The sequence below is a fragment of the Xyrauchen texanus genome, chromosome 9 (assembly GCF_025860055.1).
Source record: "Xyrauchen texanus isolate HMW12.3.18 chromosome 9, RBS_HiC_50CHRs, whole genome shotgun sequence".
Classification (NCBI taxonomy): Eukaryota; Metazoa; Chordata; class Actinopteri; order Cypriniformes; family Catostomidae; genus Xyrauchen; species Xyrauchen texanus.
Window position 1 is genome coordinate 18,151,732 of NC_068284.1, and position 26,658 is coordinate 18,178,389.

Sequence of the window (26,658 nt, forward strand, 5' to 3'; positions counted from 1 at the left end):
CGCTACGCACAGTTTACCATCAAATCTGCTGTCCCCTTAAACGGTAAATCATTATCTATGGTCAGGGTAGACAGTGTGGATTGGCATGTGACTAATCATATTTTTGCTTGCAAACTCCAACATGTTGCAAACATCTGGATCAACACATGAGCACATTCTTAAGAGTGTTCATGCTGCGTATTGTCGTCTAGCAATGTTGTTTGCTATGGGAATATAAGGACAGACCACAAACCCCCCAAACTGATGGGAACTTACAATGTCCTATTGTTTTTAACTGTCCCTGGGTGACTCTGAAATAAGACAGCTGAAATAAGAGACGGTCTTGTCTTTGAAGTGTTGCAGATAAGCAAATAAGTTTAAATCCACTCAGCTACAGTGCATTAAGAAACCCTTACGCAGAGGTACTTCAACTTGCACTTCAAGATAAACCACTATTTGTTCTTTGATCAGATCATGCAACTTAAGAAACACATGTGGGGAATGAATCAGAGCAGTTTATTTCATCATAAGGATACACAATGGGCCAGGGAAAAAAGAGATAATGATGTGAGAGTAATCTCGAAATTAATCTAAATTATCTTTCTACTATACAGTCCTGCCCTGATATCTCCGGGCAAAGATATATGTAGGTTGGTTTACTCACTGATATTTTTTTAATCTACATGCATATAAGACAAGGGAATCTTTCCTCTTTTTCTTTTGTTCTTATATATGTGCTATTAGATAGATTTGATAGTTGTAAATAGCACAGTAAAAATTATGTTAAAATTAGCAAATTATACTGGTTATGTACTCGACAAGTATGAATTGATTAGCAGATGGTAAAGATTTATTTTCTATTTCCATGCTGTTAGTTCTCAGGCTGGGAATATAATCATCTTTAGATCTATTTGGACAGAAATCCCAATTTAAAATAAGGACAATATGTCATGACATACATAAGATTGTCTTTAATGGAGGATGCATTTTAAGTCAATGTCTCAATATTTTGCTACATCTAAAAGGCCCATCCTGAAATAAAACAAATAGGCATAACAGAGTACTTTGATCCATGTACAGATTTTTGTTGAATAATTTATTAAATATTTACCAAGCTGAAAGGGGAGTTATCTCTGTTGTTTTTCTCAATCTCTGATTTGACACATTTTGAATTTCCACCTAAATAAAACAGGAACCAGGTTAGCATTGTTTGATATCAGATTATTGACAGTCACAGTAATCTGTAATATGTAATGTAGACTGGTGCACATTGTGTATGTTGCATTTAACTATTGAACAATTCCTTCTGAACTTACATTTACAGATGCATATTAAAACACATTTATTTGCATAGCACTTTCAGAGAGATTATAAAATAGTTTTAATTATATTGCAAAAGACAATAAAATGCTTATTTAATAAAACGCAAAACGAAAAAAAGGGAAAATAAAGAAACTTTCAGATTCGGGTATAATAAATGTGTGTCTACCACCCTCTGGTGGCAAAAAGGAGACACCACAAATTAACTGATGAAGTCTGTGGTGTATGTGTATTAGTAAAAGATTCAACCAATAATATACAAAGTATCTAAAATAAAATGAAAGTATTTTAACCAGAAAATAACCATATTGTTATGATAAACATATGTGTATATATGTATATACATATTTACACACACACACACACACACACACACACACACACCACTACCGGTCAAAACTATGGAATAACATAAATGGAACTATGGGAATTATGTTGTGACTAAACAAAATCCAAAATAACTAAAAACTGTGTTTTATTTTAGCATCTTCAAAGTTTTGCCTAGAATTTGCAGACATTTACTCTTGACATTTTCTCAACCAACTTCTGGAGGTATTCCCCTGGGATGCTTTTTAAACAGTATTAAAGGAGTTCCCATCTATGTTGGGCATTATTGGCTGCTTTTATTTATTATTTGGTCCAAGTCAACAATTTCCTAAACTTTTTTATTATTATAAAATTTTTGTTTTATAATGAAATGAATTAATATGGTGGCACATTTATATTTTTGTCTACAAAACTAATTTCAAACACCTTCAGGTCAAAAGATTTTTAAGATCATGAGAAACATTTCAGTCAAGTGCTTCAAAACTTTTGACCGGTAGTGTATATAGTATTATAACCAGATGGTCATAATCCAAATATAACTGTAATTATATGAAGATTCTGAACTGTAGTTTTATCAGAGCCAGGAGGAGGCGCTGTCCATCTGTACATTTGAGTAAAGCAGCGTTTCCCTGGTTATGGAGTACCCCCAAAACAGCACATTTTGGATGTTCCCTGATTACGTAACCAATTCAGGTTAATACTTATGGGAAACCGTCCTTTTCTTGGTTTCAACAAGATTGATTCCTGCTTAAAAGGGATTGTTCACCCAAAATTCTCTCATCATTTACTCCAGAATGGTATGACTTTCTTTCTGAGAAACAGATCAATATTTAACTCCTTTTTTTTACTATAAATCTCCACATTTACAGTCTTTCACATTTTGAAAGTGAAAGTGGAGATTTATATTTTACTCACCCACACCTATCATATCACTTAAGACATGGATTTAACCACCGGTGTCATATGGATTACTTTTATGCTGAATTTTAGTGCTCTTTGGATGTTCAGAGGACACAATTCACTTGCATTGTATGGACATACACAGTGGAGAAATTTTCCATAAAGTCTTTATGTTCAGCAGAAGAAAGTCATACACATCTGGGATGGCATGAGGGTGAGTAAATGAGTAGACAATTTACATTTTTGGGTCAAAAGTCTATTTTTAAAAAATCTGTTAATTACACACTTTTCTATGTTTTATCTTTTTATCTATCAGTAAAGGTGACAAACTAACTGAAACATTTCACTCATTTCAACTGAACCCATCATTTTCATATCACTGATACAGTATTCATGAAGCTTCATGGTTGACCAAAACAAAATTAATATTTTTACGAGTATATTCAGGGATATCTTCACATTTGAAGAGTAAATCTATATTGTGAACCTTTTTATAAAACTTGTTGCTGGTGAGAGTGGCTCAATTTTTTTCTTATGTTTATAAAATTCTTGCAAATGGTTATTTTATTTATTTATTTTAAGAGAGAGAGAGTTAATGAAGCTTAGAAAGATATAAAAGTACATCATTTTGTGGCAGTAATGTCTATTATCCATATCCCCATTACAATATTTCTCCCATAGTAGCCTATTTTCTTGGCATGTAAGTGTCTGTGACAAATAAGTGTGCATTCAAATCACTATAGCACATCTACAGGTGAAACTCGAAAAATTAGAATATCGTGCAAAAGTTCATTAATTTCAGTAATTCAACTTAAAAGGTGAAACTAATATATTATATAGACTCATTACAAGCAAAGTAAGATATTTCAAGCCTTTATTTGATATAATTTTGATGATTATGGCTTACAGCTTATGAAAACCCCAAATTCAGAATCTCAGAAAATTAGAATATTACATGAAATCAATAAAATAAAAGGATTTTAAATACAGAAATGTCGGCCCTCTGAAAAGTATAATCATGCATATGTACTCAGTACTTGGTTTGGGCCCCTTTTGCATTAATTACTGCCTCAATGCGGCGTGGCATGGATGCTATCAGCCTGTGGCACTGCTGAGGTGTTATGGAAGACCAAGATGCTTCAATAGCGGCCTTCAGCTCTTCTGCATTGTTTGGTCTCATGTCTCTCATCTTTCTCTTGGCAATGCCCCATAGATTCTCTATGGGGTTCAGGTCAGGCGAGTTTGCTGGCCAATCAAGCACAGTAATACCATGGTCATTGAACCAGGTTTTGGTACTTTTGGCAGTGTGGGCAGGTGCCAAGTCCTGCTGGAAAATGAAGTCAGCATCTCCATAAAGCTTGTCTGCTGAAGGAAGCATGAAGTGCTCTAAAATGTCCCGTAGACGGCTGCGTTGACTCTGGACTTAATAAAGCACAGTGGACCAACACCAGCCGATGACATGGCTCCCCAAACCAACACAGACTGTGGAAACTTCACACTGGACTTCAAGCATCTTGGATTGTGTGCCTCTCCATTCTTCCTCCAGACTCTGGGACCTTGGTTTCCAAATGAGATGCAAAATTTGCTCTCATCAGAAAAGAGGACTTTGGACCACTGAGCAACAGACCAGTTCTTTTTTTCTTTAGCCCAGGTAAGACGTTTGACATTTGAAGCCCATGTCCAGGACCCGTCTGTGTGTGGTGGCTCTTGATGCAGTAACTCCAGCCTCAGTCCACTCCTTGTGAAGCTCCCCACACATTTGAATGGCCTTTTCCTGACAATCCTCTCCAGGCTACGGTCATTCCTGCTGCTTGTGCACCTTTTTCTTCCACACTTTTCCCTTCCACTTAACTTTCTATTAATGTGCTTTGATACAGCACTTTGAGAACATCCAACTTCTTTTGCAATTACCTTTTGAGGCTTTCCCTCCTTGTGGAGGGTGTCAATGATGGTTTTCTGCACAACTGTCAGGTCAGCAGTCTTCCCCATGATTGTGAATTCAACTGAATCAGACTGAGAGAACATTTAAAGGCTCAGGAACCCTTTGCAGGTGTTTTGGATTAATTAGCTGATTAGAGTGTGACAATTTGAGCCTACAATACTGAACCTTTTCACAATATTCTAATTTTCTGAGATTCTGAATTTGGGGTTTTCATAAGCTGTAAGCCATAATCATCAAAATTATATCAAATAAAGGCTTGAAATATCTTACTTTGCTTGTAATGAGTCTATATAATATATTAGTTTCATCTTTTAAGTTGAATTACTGAAGTTAATGAACTTTTGCACGATATTCTAATTTTTCGCGTTTCACCTGTATGTTAGTCAAGTGTATGGCCCATCATTTACCTATACATGCAATAAGCATAGATTCATCTATTCTGTTCATTTAAAGCAACTCTCAGATGACCACATTTCTCTTTATGTAATTGTGACGAGGAGGAGGGTGTGGCCAGGCCATGATGATGCGCGGCAGGCGCTGAATCAGCTGATCAGAGGGAGAGCAAGATAAAGGGGAGCTGGAGGCACCAGTAATAGAGAGAGATGCACGTGGCCACGTCTGTGATTGTTTATGTTTGTTCTTTGTTGAGTTTCTTTTTAAACTTTATGTTTACTGTTCAGCCGGTTCCCGCCTCCTCCTTGCCTGTCCTTATACTGTTACAGTGGTGCTGAAACCAGGGAGGAAGGAGGGATGCGCTGTCGTGGAGACCTAGCTGATGCCATCCGTCAGAGGAACAGCCACGGCCGTCTGCCTGGGGACGGAGGGGTCACTGCCAGCTGCCAAGTGCCGGAGGAACCGCTGCCAAAGAAGGGGAGGAACGGTTCTGTCCACCAGGGGCCGGAGGACTCGCTGACATCCGCCAAGGGAGGATCGAGCTGGCATCCGGCAGAGGAGCGGTTGAGGACTGGGTGACAGTGTGTCCGGGAACTGACGAGCAAGTTTATCTCTCTCTCTGTCTCTCACTTGCCCTTTCCCTCACTCCAAGCCTCCCCTCGTCTCTCCCCAGGTTCACAGGAGGCGGGGTGGACCATTGGCAGACAGAACGGCTGAAAAGGGCAGTGTCACCCCCCCCCCCCCCCACCACCACCAGAGATGGGAGGGGGTGAGTTGGTCGAGGAGGAGGTGTCGCCCCGGCCTGAATTGGGCGGGGGAGGAGTGTGACGAGGAGGAGGGTGTGGCTGGGCCGTGATGATGCATGACTGGTGCTGATCTGCTGATCAGCAGGAGAGTGAGATAAAGGGGAGCCGGAGGTGCCAGTTCAAAAGAAAGAGATGCACGTGGCTACGTTACATGTGAATCTGTGTTTGTTTATGTTTGTTTTATGTTGAGTTCCTTATAAAACTTTATGTATACTGTTCAGCCGGTTCCCGTCTCATCCTTGCCCGTCCTTTATACTGTTACAGTAATTTCTTCCAGAGAGTGTGTCAGCCACAGAACTCTACATCAAATTACACAGTTTCTCATTGTTTAAAATGACAACTATATGAGCCAGCATTTAAGAATGTTGCTTTTAATGTATATTCTGTCATGCCAAGAGTTTTTTTTCTTGATTATTTTTACATACATATTTAAAAGAACAAAGAGAAATCTTTATAAATGTTTAAGTCTGCAGTCGAAACAGGTGTGGACACAATTCTAACTGAATTATGTGAGTGGGAGTTAAGCTGTGTATAATTAAAATGTTTGCAGTTTACAAAAACACAATTTAATTTTGTAATGATTTTGTTTTTTAGTTCCAGCAATACTTATAACAAGTCATGATTCATACATCATTTTACTTAACATGGCTTATTGCCAATAATAATGAAAATCATTATCAAACCTCAACTCAATGCACCGCTCTCCAATCAAATATCACCTTTGTAAGAACATCCATGACAGAAAAGAATAAACAACACAACATCGCTATAAGTACAATAATAGCACATGATCAAATGTTCTCACTGACATTTGAGTAGCCCTCACTGGTTTGATCCTGAGATCACAATCATTAAGGCAGCATTCAATTCATTCAGACTCTGGTACAGCAGATGTTTAGATGGCAAGTAGCAGCATACAAAACGAGGTGGGACATAATCAGTCCATAGAGTCCAACTTTATGTAAAGATGACAATGTTTCCATAGTCGAACTGTCCAACCTCTCTTTTCAGGATAATTCCCACCTGGAAATTTCACACTCTTGAAACAAACAGGCAGACCATTGAGTTTTGGATTTAATGTTGCTCTTGAATTAAAAAACACTTTGAAGTTGTTGTTGTTTCAGTGGCAACGGTGTGTATTTGTAAGCATGCAGTTAATGATGTGCTTTAATAAATAAACATGAACATACTGCAATATATTATACAGATAAAGGTACATATTAAGAATGTAATTACTACAATGACATAATGACAGATGCATTGGCACTCAAAAAATGAAAGAAAACATAAAGTTCAGAATTATATCATCAGATAAATCAGTCCTCTCTGCTGATTTGAAGTCATGAATATGATAACAGAGGGGAAACTTGCCAAAAACTGTTTAAAGTGTTTCGAGTGAAAAAATCTGTTTTCATTTACTCACCCTCATGTTTTTCAAAACCCGTACGACTTTTTAGTCTGTGGAACACAATAGACATTTCGCAAAATGTAAGCCACAGTCATCATTCAACTTTCATTGCTTCTTTTTTCCATACAATGAAACTGCATTTCACATTTGGGTGAACTATTCCTTTAATTTAGTGAAATTGAAATCTGGAACCTCCATTACTTTTGCAAGCTGTCTTTTTCCCTTCCACTTAACTTTCTATTAATGTGCTTTGATACAGCACTTTGAGAACATCCAACTTCTTTTGCAATTACCTTTTGAGGCTTTCCCTCCTTGTGGAGGGTGTCAATGATGGTTTTCTGCACAACTGTCAGGTCAGCAGTCTTCCCCATGATTGTGAATTCAACTGAACCAGACTGAGAGACCATTTAAAGGCTCAGGAACCCTTTGCAGGTGTTTTGGATTACTTAGCTGATTAGAGTGTGACACTTTGAGCCTACAATACTGAACCTTTTCACAATATTCTAATTTTCTGAGATTCTGAATTTGGGGTTTTCATAAGCTGTAAGCCATAATCATCAAAATTATATCAAATAAAGGCTTGAAATATCTTACTTTGCTTGTAATGAGTCTATATAATATATTAGTTTCATCTTTTAAGTTGAATTACTGAAGTTAATGAACTTTTGCACGATATTCTAATTTTTCGAGTTTCACCTGTATGTTAGTCAAGTGTATGGCCCATCCTTTACCTATACATGCAATAAGCATAGATTCAACTATTCTGTTCATTTAAAGCAACTCTCAGATGACCACATTTCTCTTTATGTAATTGTGATGAGGAGGAGGGTGTGGCCAGGCCATGATGATGCGCGGCAGGTGCTGAATCAGCTGATCAGAGGGACAGCAAGATAAAGGGGAGCTGGAGGCACCAGTAATAGAGAGAGATGCACCACTGTCAGGTGAACTATTCCTTTAATTTAGTGAAATTGAAATCTGGAACCTCCATTACTTTTGCAAGCTGTCTTTGATGTTGCAATGGTTTAAAATAAATGGATGATGCCCTTTGCTTTTTATACGAGTGTGTTGGCGACTCTGCCACAGAGTCAAAGAAAGTTGCATTAGCAAACCTCTCTACTAGAATCAACATGACGGAAATTGTTTTACTGTTTGGCTTGAACCATCAGCGCAGGTCAGTGATGAAGGGCATGTTTAAGAACAGTACTGGCTCTTGTTTCAAAGGGCAAAGGAAGTAAAACAGAGAGAGACAGTTCAGAGGAAAATACTGTGAGCAGTTGTAAATATGTAATGCTATTATAATATTAAACATAAGACAGAGGGATACAGAGTGAGAAAACAGCCTTTGGCAATTACAAGAATAGGAGAGATATTGGTTTACTTGGCAGCATTATAAACCACAGTGTAAAATAAAGGCTTGCGGCTATTTTTTTCAAGATAAATGGGCTGTTGCTTCATTATATAATGTCACAACCCTCAGCAACAAACAAAATGCAACTAAAGTAGGAGTACAGCTCAATAAATGGGTATACTTATATGCACATTTGTTGTTTTTGCTGTACAGTGTGAGGCAAATCTAACCTTAATGCATTATTTCCATGTGGAAATTGAGTTGTTTTTACCCCGCAGTTTGTCGGCACTGCTTAGTAACCTCATTTTCGAGAGTCATGTGATTAAATGGCAGTGATTTTACACAGTGTCACAACTTATTTGAGCATCTGAAAAACAAAGCACTTGGCCTTGGAGAGTCATCAAAAAAGGACCACTCACAGCCAAATGTATTTAGCATTGAACAGACTTAAAACACTGACATATTTAAGAGAAAACATACAACATCTGTGCCATGGCACGGCAGTTTAGCCATGGTTGAATTCAGATTTTAAAAACACAGTTAACACACTATAGAATGTTTTATTGGTCTTTGCACTGACATTTCAATCCTCAGTGTTTCTCTCTGCTGAGCCACTGGTTCTGTTTCTTCGGCTCGTCTCCAAAGCCATCTTTACACAACAGCTGATTCTGTCTCTTTTGAGCGCAGTAACTGTGAACGCTCTGAGTAACAGTGGCACAGTGTGAATATGTGAAACACACCATAGTGATTCAACTTTCAAGGCTCTCTCTCTCCGAGTATGGGAGCATAAGAGAATACAAAGCTCCTCATATGATTCTCACATACAACTGTCATTTTTATTAGACACACATAGCATGGCCCTCACAGGAACGTTCTCTGTTGTTGCACCTCATGGCACATGCCAGCTGTGACAAAGAATTCTCCACACAAAGTGTTGTTGACCCCTCTGCAAACCTATTTACACAACGTAATACCAGCCTTTCTCCAGAGAGCAACCTAAACTGGCAGCCTTACGTGGCGGTGCAGTCTGAGGGCAAAGTGAGTCGGACCGCCCCACCACCCCCTGTAGAAGCCGAAAATGCTGCCAAAGCAGAATTGGGTCCATTTGACTCCATGGTGAAGAGCTTGCAGGCTTTTGGAGGGACATATTCCGGGGCAGGAACGGTCGCATTGGCGGCATTGGCCAGAGCCTCTCTCTCTGGACTGGACGCGTGAGAGGAGCAGGGTGAGTTGGTGGGACTGAGCTGCACGGCTGTGGTGTCCTGCATCGTGTGCTCACTGGTTTCGATCTCAAATGCTGCACCTCCACCCAACCCACCTGCCCCTCGACCCATGAAGCCCAAACCACCACCTCCCTTGGACCGGCGAGAGCTTTGAGGAGGAGGCAACCGACTGCAGATGCAACAAGCCCCGAAGAAGGAGAATGCCACCAGTAGAAGTATAGGTCCGATGATGATTGGAGGATTGCTGGAGGGCACAAGAGTGCTAAAGGCAAAGGCGCCCACCAAGGTGATGTTGATGCCTGCCAACATAATGCACAATCCACATGCACAGCACAAGGCTGGAGAGGGAAGACCCTGAGGACGGGATTTCCTCTTCTTTCGGCTCTGGGTCTCCTTTTTGGGCACTGACATGCCAGAACTCTGCTCACTGCAAACCATATCTTCAAGGGTCACAGTTACAACTCCATCAGCAAACTGGTGAAGAAGAGCATTGTTTCTTCATGAGTGCTTGCTTTACACACAGCAGGGGGATACCTGTAGTGCAGAGTGCATATTCGTTTCAAAACCACAAGTATGGGATGTGAGAACACAGCAAAGAACATTTATTTAATACTCAAAGAGGCATGGAAATCAGAAAATGATTTTACTGAATATTCAAGTTTAAATACAAGTTAAGTGGTCACCTTTTAAAATAGGTGTCATTAACTCAACTTAACCTTTATTTATAGAGCACATTTATAACAACAGGAGTTGACCCAAAGTGCTTTACAATACACATTTCAATCACAACATAATATGCATAATATACCCCTATATAAATCCTATTAAATACCTGAACCTAAAATCTATATTCATAATTAAAATGTATTCAAAAGATAATGAATAAAAAAAATTTTTTAAGCGTTTAAAAAGGCAGAGCGTCTGTAACCTCCTCGTGGTCGCTATAATGTGGTTCTCGCTCTCAGTGGGGTGTGTGGTGTCTTGTGCGTGGATGCAGCGGAGAATAGCGTGAAGCCTCCACTATGTCTCCACGGTAATGCACTCAAAAAGCCACATGATAAAATGCATGGATTGACGGCCTCAGACACAGAGACAACTGAGAATTGTCCTCTACCACCCGGATCGAGGCGAGTCACTACACGAGGACCTAGTGCGCATTGGGAATTGGGCATTCAAAATTGGAGAGAAAAAGGAAGAAAATAAAAATACAAAAAAAATACATATAATATAGTATTTATAACTTTACACCGAAAAGGTCACTTATTGAGTGACTACATGTTGTTCTACAAAATTCTCTAAGGTTCACATTTTCTGCAACTGACGTTGAGGTATGGGAAGGGTTAGGGTTTAAATTAGATCTAAGGTTTTGTGTAAGGTTTAGGGTATAGATTAGGGTTGTGGTAGGGTTGGGATTAGGAAAAGGGGTAAGGTTAACAGTGTAACTACAGATATAATTAAATGCAGGTACTTTAAATGTAAGTACAATACAAGAACACCTGTATACATATTAAGTACATTGTATCAAATGCTTAAATACATAGTAGTCAAAGACACCTAATATAAAGTGGGTCCAGTTAAAAGGCATAATGTTGTTTAACACAAGAGTTAATGACCAGTCCCTCCTTTTCTTTTAAAAAAGAAATCAAGGTCACACTGACGCATGTTTGGAGAGTTTAAAGATAGAAATGTGTATCCTACTGTTCTGGGAGGATGAACTTCTAGTTATTTGTCACTGACGTTAGGTGATCTTGGCAACAAAGTTGTAAAACTGGACATACCTTTACACCAAAAAGTTTAGTAAGTGATTTTATCACGCTAAAATATTGTTTATGTCTTGTGGCTGTACTTTTGAAACAGTGAGAATTTATTTTAATTTCTTTTTATCCCCTTTTCTCCCAATTTGGAATACCCAATTCTCACTACTTGCTAGGTCCTCATGGTGGTGCAGTTACTCACCTCAATCCGGGTGGCAGAGGACAAGTCTCAGTTGCCTGAGACTGTCAATCCATGCATCTCAACACATGGGTCACTGTGCATGACACCGCTGAGACTCCCAGCATGTGGAGGCTCATGCTATTCTCCGTGATCCACGCACAAATTACCACTCACCCCATTGAGAGTGAGAATCCCTAACCGTGGCCACGAGGAGGTTACCCCATGTGACTCTACCCTCCCTAGCAGCCGGGCCAATTTGATTGTCTAAGAGACCTGGCTGGAGTCACTCAGTACGCCCTGGATTTGAACTCACAACTCCAGGTTTGGTAGTCAGCGTCAATACACGTTGTGCTATCCAGGCCCCAAACAGTGAGAATTTTGACAGTTTGCGGATTGGCCCCATTCACTTCCATTATAAGTGCTTCACTGGAACCTAGATTTTTGTTTGTCAAAATACATTTATTTGGTAATCAACATTATACAAAAAATGCTGTTAATTAAGCTTAACTTGTATTGAACCTGTAATATTACATTAATGCTACTGTAATTGCTCTTGAGGTTTTTGTTTTTGAAGGAAACCTTAAAAGACCATGGTCACGTTGTTTACACATTTTTGTCAGTGCCATACTGCAGGTATTGTTGACTTTGTATGACACATTGCTTTTTATGTTCCTCCATTTGGGAAAAGGCGTCTGCTAAATGACTAAATTTTAATGTGAATGTGTACTGCAATAATGACACCAGAAACCTATGTAGTTAAACGCTGAACAAAATCATTATTAATGTGCCACCGATTACGTAACTGATAGGAGCACCATCGATAATCGTTTCACCCCTAACGTGTGTGATCTGTGACGCTTAAATGTGAGTAAAGATGGCCATTTAAAAAAACAAATATGAGCGTTTCAGATGGCACGCAGCCGTATGAAAATCTGAAACACATGCAGTGATATAGAAATAAGCAAAGCAAAAAGGTCTTACCGCTTATCAATCGACGTGCAGGGGAATTACACAGGCTTGATAGAGGTCTTCCTTTACTAACGAAACACGTCGTCTCCGTTAAATCTAAAACACCTTCTTCAAAAAGACGCTGCGACGAAGTACGAAGTCTTTCACGCGGGTTCCGCTGTCATCCGCCACAGCTGCCCGACTCATCTTCGCCTCAGAGCGCGTGCTGTAACAACACTCCTGTCACCAATACACATCGTCGTCAGTCCTGTTCCACACGCTGTGTTCGAGTAATAGAGCGACAAGGTTTATTTCAAGAAACGAGTTTTAGGCAGATTTAAAGCATAAAGTAAATGTACAAATAAGCATTAGCTTGAGTAATCAGTAGGTATGTCGTGCTGAACAATAGCGCGTTGGCAGTAACAGGTTCCTATGAAGCCTATCTGTTGTAGACAAGTGTAGTACCTCCAGTGAAACACATGGATTTGAATGAGTGCATGTGTTCAGTGAGTATCTGGGGAGGAGAAACTCTCTCCTCCTGATTGCTGTGTGGACAGCTCCCAGTACTGAACATAGGTCTCTGATTATAGGCCAAACGACCACTTTAGATGGAGATAACTGAAATCAACAAACAAAAAATCATTTATTAAAAAGCCCCATATAGTAGTTTTCAGAGAGGCCAGCATTCATCCTGTACTACCAGGAGAGGACGAATCCATTCAGATGCACCAACATCAGGTCAGATATACCCTGCGTAGATCTATCCACCTGCATCTCCTGTTCTCCCCTCTGCCCTCTGGGAAGAGATACAGATTATTCAGGACCAAAACAACCAACAGATTAAAGAACAGTTTCTTCCCACAGACAATTAAATGCATAAATCATCATCCCCTCCCTCCCCCACTGAGGTGCAATAAACCTTGTAATAATCCCCTCACTGTGGTTTTCTATATAGTTACTTATGTTTTGCTGTTATGTGTCTACTGCCAATCCTTAAGAGCTGCTAAACTGTTTTTTCGTTGTTTTTAAAACAATGACTATAAAAATCTATCTATCTATCTATCTATCTATCTATCTATCTATCTATCTATCTATCTATCTATCTATCTATCTATCTATCTATCTATCTATCTGTCTGTCTGTCTGTCTGTCTGTCTGTCTGTCTGTCTATCTGTCACTGGGAATAGATACATTTCAAAATATCACTGTCCTGGTCACAAAAGCAAAGTTTGTGGTGAATAATAGCCATTTTCTATACTTTTGAGGCATCAACAATTAGGAAATAACACTTACTACCCAAGGAACCAAAAAATAATCATTTGTTACACAGTGTTATTTGTAAGAGCCATGTATAAGTACAACCAATCATATAATAGATACTGAGGGCACAGAATTGCAACTGATGTCTCAATTTTCTTTATAGATATCTAGAATGGGTTTAACGGGGGGCTGGAGGGGCATTGCCCCCCAGATGCCCTCCAACCCACCCCAAAACTTCTAAAGGCCCCGGTCTAATGCCGAAAAACAGAGAAGAAAAGGAAGAAGGAAATCCCCTCCAGTCCGACAACCATTATTCCATTTTAGATACAGATATAAAGTGAAATAATGGTTCTGCTGCTCTGATGAGTGTGTATTCTCTTTCTTTCAATCATCATGAAGTTATTCTTTACTCTTCGACTGACATTTTCTCTCTTGTGTTGTCTTGTGAGACACCCAACACAAATGTGCATAGTTCAGCCAATAGCCCACGTCAGAGCTCTTGGCAACAGAAGGCAGTGTCTCTTTATTTCATCGCCATGCAGGATGAAGACTGCATATTCAGTCTTAGTGTGTCACTGATGGTCTGTGTGGGATGTACAATGATTCTGTTCTGTCCATGCTGCGTGTTCTTACGTGAGAGTCTGAGTCATTTCTAGATAGTACCACAAAAAAGCTTTACTAAAGCTATAGTAAGCTATTGAATCAATGTGGTGGTAGGACAAAACTGACAGGTTTAATTGCATGTGCTGTCAAGTTCAAATTAATTTTATTACATTTTTACATCATAATTACAGTTAGAACTTTATTACATCGTATTCACTGTGCCTCTAATACAAAAGCATTTCAGGAATAATTTTAAGCAATTGAGAAAAGCACAGAAAACTACTAAATTCATTAGCACATGGTTGTTCATAATTTGAAAAAATTCATTTGTTTTCTTTCAGTGTTGCTTTGGACTTTGAAACAAACCTCTTTGTCTTCATCAAGCTGTCTTAAAGGAATAGTTCACCCAAAAATGAAAATTCTGTAATCATCTGCTCATCCTCATGCTATTCCAAATCAACATCCATGGAACACAAAAGGAGATTTTTTTTTTTTTGTTATTTGAAAATACAATACAAATGCAATTGACATAAACAGTTACATGAATACACCTCTTCTATGATGAACCAGTCGGCAGAGGAGTTGAAAAGAGAGACGTCAAGCCGGATATTTTTGGATCCTGTCGTGGGCTAAACCATTGTTAATGCCGTACTACTATTTCTGCCATAGACTGATATAGCAGAAGTAGTAAGAGTAGTATGAGGACTAGCCATTGTGAACTCTGCCCCTGAAACATATGTCCTCAATGTCATCGAAGAGTCTGGCCTATCGCGAATAAGCTGTGTCGGCATCAGAGATTGTGCAGCTGCTGTGTCTAGCAGGTAGCACTCCTGCAACCTAAGTCTTGTGAGAGTCTCAATCGCTGTTACTAAGTCAAAACTGTGACAATGACAAAACTATGGTTTAGGGGTAGGGATAGGTGTAGGTATTCTATAGGACTCCAAATACAATAAACACAGTGTGTGAAAGTCACATGTGGTTCTCACAAGACTTTAGGTAAACAGGAGGTTACAGTACCTTCAAGACATGACCACTAATGTTGGACAAAATTTCTAACCGACATACACTGCTTCAAGTAAGTTGAATGAAGTTGAATACCCTTATATAAAACTCAAACCTCAAGACTGTTTGTGAATTTATTTATATAATACATTTACAGCTATGCTGTAAACGTTTTTCAAAACTTTCGAAAACCAACATGGGCACAACCCGTGCACACATTGTATTTTGGCTTCGCGATATGCAACACATCATTTAATTTAATGTAAACTGACTGATCTAAGTTCAGAAGATTCTGTGCTCTCAGTAAAGGGTCAAAACAACATGGTGCCGATCACAGCAGAGTTTGTCTTTGGGAGAAATGCCAACAAAACTACATCTGGTAAGAAACCTAATTACGTTTTTACATTGAAACCTGTTTGAGTCAAAAGATTAGAGTCTCTAGTTTCATCTGATATTCTATTTTTAAAATCTGAGCGATTTATCATGAAATGCCAGGCTGCTATACACAATGTACACTAATGTGTAAAATAGCACAAGGTTTTCTTTAGAAATCCTATATTTACACTGCATTTTTACATTGAGAAAGAAATTGCTTTCAGAGGCGTTATATAGAGTTATGATTTTGAACTGTTCTGAGACCAGTGCAGACAGCACTCTAAGTCATTCACTATATAGAGAGCAAGGTAGCATCCTATAGCTTTCCTATGAAGTCAAGTGCATTCAATCAAAACTTCCTATAAAAAGTTTCATTTCAGACTGTAGATGATATTTGAACCAATCAACATGGTTGGCAGACATGGGACAATGGTAATCAGTACTGTAACCCGCACAAGAAGAGACAGTCACAATGTCGAATTCAAACAGCTTTATTCGATCACAAAGCGTGCAAAGTACACAAAAAGGGCAAATCCAGTGAAGAGTAGTCAAAGGGAGCGTGAGTTCGAAGCCGGGGAATCAGTAGATGAGAATGACGAGACTAGTGGGAGCAAAAGACAGGGGAACAAGGGGAGCTGGCAAGCTAAGAGGAAGACAAGAGGAGTTCAAAACTAGACGAGACTAGCGGGGGGCAAAGACACGGAAACTAAATACAATAACCAACAAGCGGGAGACGAATGTGCTGTGATGTTTATAGAGACGAGTGCAGGTGTAAACAATGACAGGTGATAGGGACGAGTGCAGGTGTATACAATGAACAGGAGTGCAGATGACGCGAGTGCAGGTGTACATAATGTTCTGGCGATAGAAGTGGGCATGTGAGCCTGAGGGGGGAGATAGTGTACGAGCATGAGAGCTCGTAGGAGCAAAACGAGCGTGGAAGCTCGAGGGAGCAAAACGAGCGCGCAAGCTCGAGGGAGCAAAACGAGCGTGCGAGCTCGAGGGGGCGGCACGAGCGTGGAAGCTCGAGGGGGCGGAGTGAGGGAGCGGGGTTCGTGACAAGTACTTGGATTCTGAATTTATAATGTTTCATTTTTTTTACATGGTTGGCAGTGATTGGGCGATGCTGGCTATTACTTGTATCAGAATTAGTTATGCTAATTACTGCACTGCAGTAATTAGCATTACTGGCTATCACTTGTTTAACAGTGCAAAGAGAGAACATTAAGATTTTGTTGCCAAACTAATATATATATATATCTTTACAGAAAATCAGCTGTAATGTCTGTAACGTCTCATAAAAATATAACAACACTCCTGGAAACATAATAAACAATTTGTTATTTTTCTATAGCTTGGTGTTATTTAAAATTTCACAACTTTGTCCCCCTGTCCACATATGTAGACATCAATATTTAGGGAAACTATTTTATTTTATTTTATTTTATTTTATTATTATTATTATTATTATTATTATTAAACATTTTGCATGTTTATTAGGTGCTACTAGTTACAAATCAAAAAGGAGCACAGGACCTCCTGGTCTCAGGAGGTTAAACTATATTTTTTTAAGATTTATTAATTGGTGCATATATAGCATGTCAGGATACAGAACCAATGGAGTTTGTGCATATATTCTTCTCTTCCTCCTTTTTCTCCTTATAAGGTATTGAGTGTGCTGCACTTTTGACTTCATGCAAACAAAAGAGTTGTCATGTGTACCATGATTTAAATAGGTGTAAATTTACAATTGTACATCAATTCAGTTAAATATCTCCTTATGTGTTTACATATTTTGGAAGACATGTGCGAGAGTAAGTAGATGACACAGATTTATATTTTTGGGTGAACTACCCCTTTAATATATATAAAAAAAGCCTTGTCTGATTAGGCAGAGAAATTAGACAGGATACTACAATGAGCTGTAATAGAAAGGAGCTTTGTTTATTGTGAAAGGAATAATGTTTGCTCGTTAGATCCAGCCTTATTGAGAGTCTTGCTCAGAAGATGGTGACTTGAACTTTCGCCTCCCAAAAGTGTGTGTGCTTATTTGTTTCTCTTATAAGTTGAATAGGCAGCACCAAGTCTGGTACTCATACAACATAAATTACATCATTAATGACAACCACATCCACAGCAACTTCTTTGTTGGTTTGAGACCAATAATTGGGGAGTGGACAGCCCCTTCACTTGTCCATATTCACTGCAGAACATTATTTTCAGGCTGAAATCTATGTCCAAATTGCATGAAGATGCACATTAAACTCTTTTTCATTCAGCTAGTGAAGTCAAATACATTTCCTGAAAATGGACCAATCTCGCTACACTGTACTGGTCCTTATATGAACATAAAATGTCACCGGGAGGGTCAATCAAAATAATGCCTTGGAAGTGATTGGCTACTGGCATAGAATGAAATGTGGGCGCAATAAGGGAGAAAAAGCCTTTTTCGAAGCAAGTGGAAATCCCAATCACTCTGTTCCTCCAGTGAGCTACAAAGACGTGGGCTGTTTGGCACCACTGCTGGAGGAATAAAATTACTCTCAGGCCCTAGAAAGAATTACATATTGAGAGAGGGAATTCATTGTCACAAATGTAATGAAGGTAGTATGTGTGCGTGGATGTGTGAGTTCAACTTGTATCTTGCATACCTCACTGTTCCTGCAAAACTATGAATGTGTGAATGACAGAATGATTTACACAGGACAAAAGCTGTATAGTGTGAATTGATTTTGTTTAATCTTTCAACATATCTTTTTCATTCATTTCATAATTTAAAGTGCCCATGTCAGGTTTCAAAACAAAGCTGTCTTTTAAAGTACTGTTAACCCTTGTTGATCATTTATTAATCCCTTCTCCTTGGAGATCAGCAGGACTTTCTGATAAACATTGGTAATGACCCAAATTTAATATTCATGTAAGGTTACAAAAATGACTGCATATCACTTTACACAATCACTTATACTTCCCTGCAAAGGTTAACCACAGTAACAGTACATTTTGTGAAAATTTTGCAATGAGACCTTAATTGGGTGGTCTCATGACGTGTCCTGTGACAGATGGGTTTGGCTAAACTATATGCTCATATTCAGGGAAAACGGAGTGGGACTAATGCACATTTGCCTGGGCAATCAAAAAACTTGTTTCAGTATTGGTTAGGTTACTTTATTTAGGCTTTGTTGGACAATATAGTGGAGCATACATATACATATAACTCCTTCAATACTGTTTAAAAAGCATCCCAGGGTGATACCTCAAGAAGTTGGTTGAGAAAATGCCAAGAGTACATTTCTACCTAATCTAGGCAAAGTGTGGCCACTTTGAAGATGCTAAAATATAACATGGTTTTGATTTATTTAGGATTTTTTTAGTCACAACATAATTCCCATATTTTCATTTCTATTATTCTATAATGTGAAAAATAAAAAATAAAGAATGAGTAAGTGACCCTAAACTTTTAAACGGTAGTAAGGGTTCAGTGATATACTTCAGGTGGGCAAACACCAGTCTCTCAAATGACTTCATGACCATAGATGTCAGAGCAATGGGTCTGTAGTCATTAAGTCTTGTGATTTTGGGTTTCTTTGGGATGGGGACGATGGTGGAGTGTTTGAAGCAGCAGGGAACCACACACTGCCCCAGTGATGTGTTGAAGATCTGTGTGAAGATGGGGACCAGCTGGTCAGCACAGGATTTTAGACAAGTGGGTGAAAAAACATCTGGGCCCTGTGCTTTCCTTGTCTTCTGTTTCCGTAAAACCCGGCACACATCCTCTTCTCAGATCCTAAGTGCATGTTGAGTAGCAGGAGAGAGGAGGGGGGGTTGCATGATGTGTAAATGTTTGTGTGATTTGAAGGTCAGAGCAGGTGTAGGGTGTGAGACTGGGCTTTTCAAATCTACAGTAAAACACATTCATACTGTCAGCCAATTGTTGATTCCCTACAGAGTTGGGGGATGGTGTCTTGTAGGTGGTAATGTCTTTCAGCCCTCTACACACTGATGCCGGGTCATTAGCTGAGAACTTGTTTTTCATCTTTTCAGAATAGCTTCTTTCAGCCACTCTAATAACCTTTGTCAGTCTGTTTTTGGCCTGATTGTACAAGATTGTATTCCCACTACTGTAAGCATCCTCTTTGCCATGGGTTTTGCAGTAAACTACAGTGTTTCATTGTTGTATGTTAAATAAGACCTTGTAGGAATGCACATATCCACACAGAAACTGACTGTCTGCATATTAGGCTGGAATAGGAGAAAGTATTTTGACATTGAAAAAATTACTCACATCAGCTCATAAAGGAATTTTCTGGGTTAAAAACAAATTAAGCTCTATTGACATCATCTGTGGCATGCTGTTGATTACCACTGAAAATAATTCAGGTTCATACCTCAGTTTGTAAAAGCAAAAAACACTTAAAATGGCATCTATTGGGCAACTGTTGCATTCTTGCCACATAGACTTCCATTGTAAGGGCATAAAAATCTATGCATTTTTATTTAAAAAAATTAAGGTAAAAAATGCCACAATAACATCTTAACTTCAATAGATCCTGTTAGTCAGTTCATGTGAAATGACTACATCCATCCATCCATCGTCAACCGCTTATCCTGTGTACAGGGTCGCGGGGGAAATGACTACATATCGTTCATAAAAAAAATAGGTTAACATGTGTAAGTAATATGACTGTATGCTTTCCATAATTGGTGAGGGTGCTGTACTTTACATTGGTAGGTCATACTGAGTGCATACATTTAATGGCTGACTATAGCTGTTTTCTCTGTAGTAATGGTCTGCTGACCAGATAGTAAATTACTCTTTTCAAGTTAAATTGGGGCACAGTGGAGTTGGAGCAACTAACAAACAAAAAAATTAATATTAAAAACAATTATATTAATTGGAAATAGACTTGTTGCTATTACCCACTCAAACTGTAATTTCACATGAAATGACCTAATGGAAAGGCTCCACTTCAATTTGTATTAGCTTTAAACAGAGCTCAAGACTTTGTAACAGCCCCATGACCGGGATCTAGCAGGTCAGAGAGAATGTAAACGAGAAGTAGAAGACAAATCTACACTGATTCTGAGAAGCTGTAGTCACTCTAAAATTGTGTCATAGGAAATCAGTCTAGCATTGTTAGACTAGGGACAGCGAGGTGTGTGAAAACCTGAATGGGTTTGTGTGTGTGTATTTGTGTGGAACAGCCACCTATCTTCTCCTATCTTCTGGTGTGTCTGCGGCTGTTCAAGTGCTGGATTCGGATTTGAAGCCATCGGGTGAACTCTGAAGTTACCTGGGAAAATGAAGTTGTGTAACATGGTCTCTCATTAAAAGAGCAAATTGTTCTTACATAACTTCATCAGCTAAAAAGCTGTTATGTTTTCCTTTTGGGATGGACTGCACTTTCACTGCAATTCATCAACTACATGGCAGATTTTATAGTTTATAAGTGCACAGTAGTCCGTCATTTGGAACACAGCTCCTGTCTACATATTTAAATATGTATTGAGAATTTAAATATGTTAAATAATTTAATTTATGGCAAAAATTATATACACAATAAAAAAAAAAGTAAAATATCAGTACATGCATGGCAGCACAGGTTTAACATGTTTTTACCGTAATTACTGTGCCACACCAACAAAATACATTTAGTTTTTTAACCCTAAGAGTCTAGGTTTAATCCAATATGCATTTTAAGCTCATTTAGACAAAATATTATAAGACTTAAAAGCTCAAACTCGATTCTTCACCACAGTGGTAACTCCCGAAACTCAAACATTACAGAACATTAAATACTTACAACAACAAAAAAACACACATAAAATAGCTCTTAATTTCAACATTTAATCAACCCATCGAGTCTCAGAGTAAGCTGGGGAAAAATAATCTATTGTAAAATACTGTAAATTTACAGTTCACTACCGTTTATATTATTAAATGTTATAAACTTAATATATAAGCCTTCTAGAACTATAAACATCTGCTTTTCACTGTTTTTCATCTGTGTTTATCTGTATTGTTAAACACTGTAGTAAAAACAGAAGGCCACATGAGTTAAAAGTTTAAGTGTGCCTTCCAGGAGCAAGAATTAACACACATGTAGAGACACATTGTTACTCACACAAACAAAAAACACCATCAGGGTAATGCATGAGACACTAAAATAATGTAATAAACATTAAATACACTTCATTAAAAAATTACATAGAACACCCCAATGTACATAACTGATTTAAAAAAATAAGAAGAAACTATTGAATATAACTGAAATGTGATGGCTCACGCTGGGACTTCTGGGAATGGCCAATTATTGTTTTTCACCACCATTTTAACAATATAATCCAAACAAGTAGCCAACATGAATTCTGTTGTTAGACATCATATACATTTTTACTGTTAATTGTATGGTAAATTATACTACAATATTTTACTGTACAATTACATGTATTGTCTTATTAAATATATTATAATTTATTACTGTATATGTTTAGGTATCTTACCTGTTAACCAATTAATGTTACATTGACTCTATTTTTCCATGAAAATTATTTTTTACAGTTAAAACTCCCCACCCAGTTTCATTAATGCAAAATACAAAAAAATATTTTTGTTGTCCCAACACAAAAGTATTGTAAACTAACATTTTACAAATCTAAGTGTATTTCACTGAGTGAAATTGCATTGCTTTCTTTGTAATGAAAACTGTACGAACTGAACATGTATCTGTAAACTGAATGAGCGGCAAAAATACATTTTACTTGGAGTTTATTAAACTCCAGATTAATGTTTACACTCAAAATTGTTGAATTTCTCCAGATTCAAATCTGTTTATTTCAATGAGCAATATTTGCTGAAAAAAAGGACATTTGGTGTAAATACATTTTTGGGAACTGACTACTTTTATAAACACATTTTTTAAATTAATGTTAAATTATACTGTATTTTCTCTGTAAAAATATATGTATTTATTTTTTACACTAGAAGAAATATCTTTGAAATATTTTTACAGACATCTCAGGAAACATGACATTTAAAGGAGAATGCCTGTTTGTTTTTTGTTTTTCAGTTAAGTAACAGGGAAAATTTACATTTGGTGTTTATAAATTTATTGTAGAGGAATTTAACACTTTTACTAAAAAATGTGTAATGAACGTTAAAATATACTGTATTTTCTCTGTAAAAATACATGTATATTTACAGCTCACATGTATGATATTTCTTATGTTAAATAATAAAAATGTTATTTGATTTAAGACAGAGGGGTTAATAAAGTGTCTCCAGTGCATTAACAATATATCAGGGCATCCGTCCACTACAGCGGACGTTTCCAGCAACATTAGTTATAAAGGAAGCGCGACTGGTGTAAAGAGGATGTGATGGGCTCATCAGCATCCCATGCTGTGGACCAGCATCCAAAACACAAAAAACTGTATGTTGGTGTCCAGCAATGCTTGTCTTTTCAACAGGGATAATTCAGACACTTTAAAAATGTATTTAAAATTGGATTATTTCACTCATATCAAGAGATTGAGAAGGCAATAGGTCTCACCTATATTGGGCAGTATGTGATGGAAGTTGAACCATGCTCTTATGAACAGGTAGACTGAAATAAGGAGACCTACAGAGCACACACAGACAGCAACAGATAAGACACAAAAAAAAACTTTCAGATGTGCACTGAATTACTCACTCTGTGCGTAATTAGGGAAAATCTTGACTGCACTTTCTCTCTGTTCAATGGCTCCCTGAGCTGGAGCACACCAGAACTAAAGATGTGCCCCATGCATATTGCATTATACTGCAAATTGATGAACAGTAATTTTAGTGTTATAATGAAAATTCAGAAAGAAACAACCACATGTGAACAGTGAATTGCCACAGAAAAAGGCTTGCTCCTTTAAAGCAGTCATACACACTGAGAAGGATCTCTTTTCGGCTTCTTTTTATGCAAAAGTTTAGATTCGTGCCATTCACTCAGATTGTACATTTCTTCCAACAAAAAAAAACAGTGAAAATCCTCCTTGTGTTTAATGAAGGCAGGCAGCTGATCTCTTTGTGTCTTCTTGTGTTTTGCCGTATTGTTGTTTTGAGAGGTCTAAAGCTGCTGGAGAGAGAGTTATAGACTGCAGGGGCTGCGCTGGATTTTGATTGTGTACCTACTCTTCATGCTGTGAATCAATTGCCGTTTGAAAAGGACGAGGCACCTCTGCTGCCTTTGTGTTTTTGCCAATTTCTGTTATGAGAGGGCACTGCCAGGCATGATTGCTGCATGCTGATGGATTCTTTAGCATGAGTCTGGCTTATGTAGCCTAATTTTATTTCTTATCATTGTTGCAGTTGTCCTTTTCTGGCTCCTATTTTTCATTTTCAATCTTCTTCATTCTTACTCTTCTAACTCACCCCAGACTTTTGAATCCATCATGGTGGTTGAAGCTTTAGAGTGTAAAGCTGCAGTCAATCTGTGCTGTTTGGCTGGTGTAGGATCTTATGAGTGGAAGAATTAATTATTAAATATTTCTATGCAAAATGTTTTAAATCCAGGATGTAAACTTATATTTTCCTTCCAAGTAAGACACAGAGGCCTGAAAAGTGTCAATCTCTGTTGAGTGTCAACCATCTTGAGAACAAAATTCTTCCTCACCCAGGTTGTAAATCAGGAATGCCCTGTACGAAGACTATTCTTCTGAAGAAACTCCCATGCCAGAAATCTAAAAGAAGTCCCTTTGTTTCATTCATTTAGTAACACCTGAAATCTTAAAAATGTGTAATTTCCTGTGTCACATGCTAAAAACGTATTACCAAGACACAGAGCTAAACAGACTCCCCTATGAGACCTTCGCGTTTGCAATGGACAACACAATTCTAATACTAAGACATCTCATCTTAATCTATGAACATTTCAAACAAAGTCAGAGTGCTTTGCTGACTTAACCCTCTAAAACCCTTTTTGTACCAACATGTAAACACAATACTTGCTTGATAATTCTGAAAATGATGTTGTTATGAGCTGTAATCACATTGCAAGCTGACAAATTGATGATTATAATCTTTAATCTTGTTTTATTCATGTCATATTACTAGAATGGTAACCATTCATGATAAAGCACATCGTGTTTACTATCGTTGAGATTCTTTCTATGCCAAATCATTTTTGATAAATTCAGTTGTATCCGAGATATATAAAATGTATGATTAAAACGTACTTTTTTGAGCAGGAAGCATGAGTCTTCACAGACAAAGGCTCATCAATCACCTTCAGAAGGAGGGACAGAAATGACCATGTGACCCTGAAAAAGACACTTCTAATTGGCTCAAGACACCTTTGGGATGTGGCCAACCACAATAGTACAAAACCTCCCTGCCAAGGAAGAACTCTCTCTTATCTTTTACTTCTCTCTTCTCTCTTCGCGCTCTTCCTTCTGGGTTCTTAGCCCTTCTAAGCCCAAGATCTGCACAATGTAGAGTCCAGGAAGCTCAGAGGAAGCTTGTCTCTTCTCAAGTACAAGTACATCTCCAGCTTTTGCTGAAAGTGCTGGTGTCTCTTTAATATAATCTGAGTAACTGGATTCCAAATCGAGGTAAACCAAAATGAAGTATCGGTGGCTCTCAATACAAAAAGGAGATGTTATGCAGAATGTTAGCCTCAGTCACCATTCATTTTCATTGCGTGGGAAAAAAGATGCCATGACTGTGAATGTTACAGTGGCCATGAATTTCAAAACAAAACATGTCTGAAAATACAATGGAAAATCCAAAAATCAAAATAACAATTCAGAGACAAAACAACAAATCATAAAACACAACAGCAAATCCAAAACAAAAGAATAAATCAGAAAACACAACGGCAAGATAGAAAACAAAATGACAAGTCAGTTGAATCAGAAAGGGTAGGTACCATAGTTTCTCATCTGACAGTAAATTGACACTTTAGAACAAAGAAAGCAAAAAAGTGGAATAAAGTTCGTTTTTAGTTCAATATCCACTTCAGACCGTGCATAAGAGACTGTCTATAATTCCACAAACTGTGTTAAAACGTTGGTGACATCCAATCATTAATTCAGTCGACTTGCATGTTCGAACTTAAAGTTATTAATAAATAAATAAATTAAATCCAAATTGTAAAAGGTTCTAGTTACAGCCAGTGGACAGATTGACTTACAATAATTGAAATGTTCCCAAGTATGCCCAATTATATGTATACAGTATTCAATTACTTAAGAAAAAAAAAATCACAAAACGTTTTTATCAAGATGATCTTTTTAAATTCCAAAGGTTGTAGAAGTCTGCCTGTGGTCTGAATGACTAACTGTAATGACTGTGCTGGAAGGAGGAGAAGGCAGACGGGAGGTGCGGATCCAAACACGGTACTTTATTGACAAACAAATAATAACAGTACAAAAACAAAAGGACCACGATGGGTAAAAGAAACTAAAGACTAGATAACATACAGACGGAGTGCGGTTGTGGGTAATGAAACATACACGAAGGGCAGGGAGATCCACGAACGGGTTAACAGCGGGGAACACGAACAGCAGGGAGATCCTCGGACGAACACGCAGACAGCGAACATAAACTGTGAACAACTGGGAGAGAGGCTAATGGTGAACATGAGACTATCAACATACAACGTCATTATGTCTGCATGTTATCTAGTCTTTAGTTTCTTTTACCCATCGTGGTCCTTTTGTTTTACGGTCCAGCAGGCTAACTACCGGCTGCTCAGCCTGAGGCAAGGAGGCCGACCTATAGAGGACCACGTCCGCGACTTCATTGAACTGGCGAGTGTCGCGGACTTCCCTGAATCCTCCCTTGTGGCCTTCTTCAGGGGTAATCTGGACGGTTCGCTTAAGGAGCGGTTACCACCAGCGACGCGTGGTTGGACTCTCCA

The 26,658-nt window shown here is 38.2% G+C and overlaps 2 protein-coding genes across 4 annotated transcripts in view; one reads left to right on the forward strand and one right to left on the reverse strand.

Annotated features, from left to right (window-relative positions):
• Positions 1-26,658, forward strand: part of LOC127649264 (elongation of very long chain fatty acids protein 1-like) — a 76,659-nt gene that overhangs the window by 11,348 nt on the left and 38,653 nt on the right. Inside the window, exon 1 of one of the 2 annotated variants that reach the window (XM_052134294.1) lies at positions 7,605-8,016. The exons of the other annotated variant lie outside the window; for it this stretch is intronic. The gene's annotated coding sequence lies outside the window, so the exon portion shown is untranslated. Of the gene's footprint in view, positions 1-7,604; positions 8,017-26,658 lie in introns of those variants that run through there. 2 annotated transcript variants of the gene reach the window in all.
• Positions 8,046-12,881, reverse strand: LOC127649266 (transmembrane protein 275-like). 2 transcript variants are annotated; one of them, XM_052134297.1, is made up of 2 exons: positions 12,563-12,881; positions 8,046-10,120 (listed from the first exon to the last, which is right to left on the reverse strand). In XM_052134297.1, the coding sequence occupies exon 2, from the start codon at positions 10,082-10,084 to the stop codon at positions 9,434-9,436; it is 651 nt and encodes a 216-aa protein (XP_051990257.1). In that variant the 5' UTR covers positions 10,085-10,120; positions 12,563-12,881; the 3' UTR covers positions 8,046-9,433. The 2 variants fall into 2 exon arrangements, with proteins under 2 accessions (XP_051990257.1, XP_051990256.1); XM_052134296.1 differs by having other exon boundaries at positions 8,046-10,180.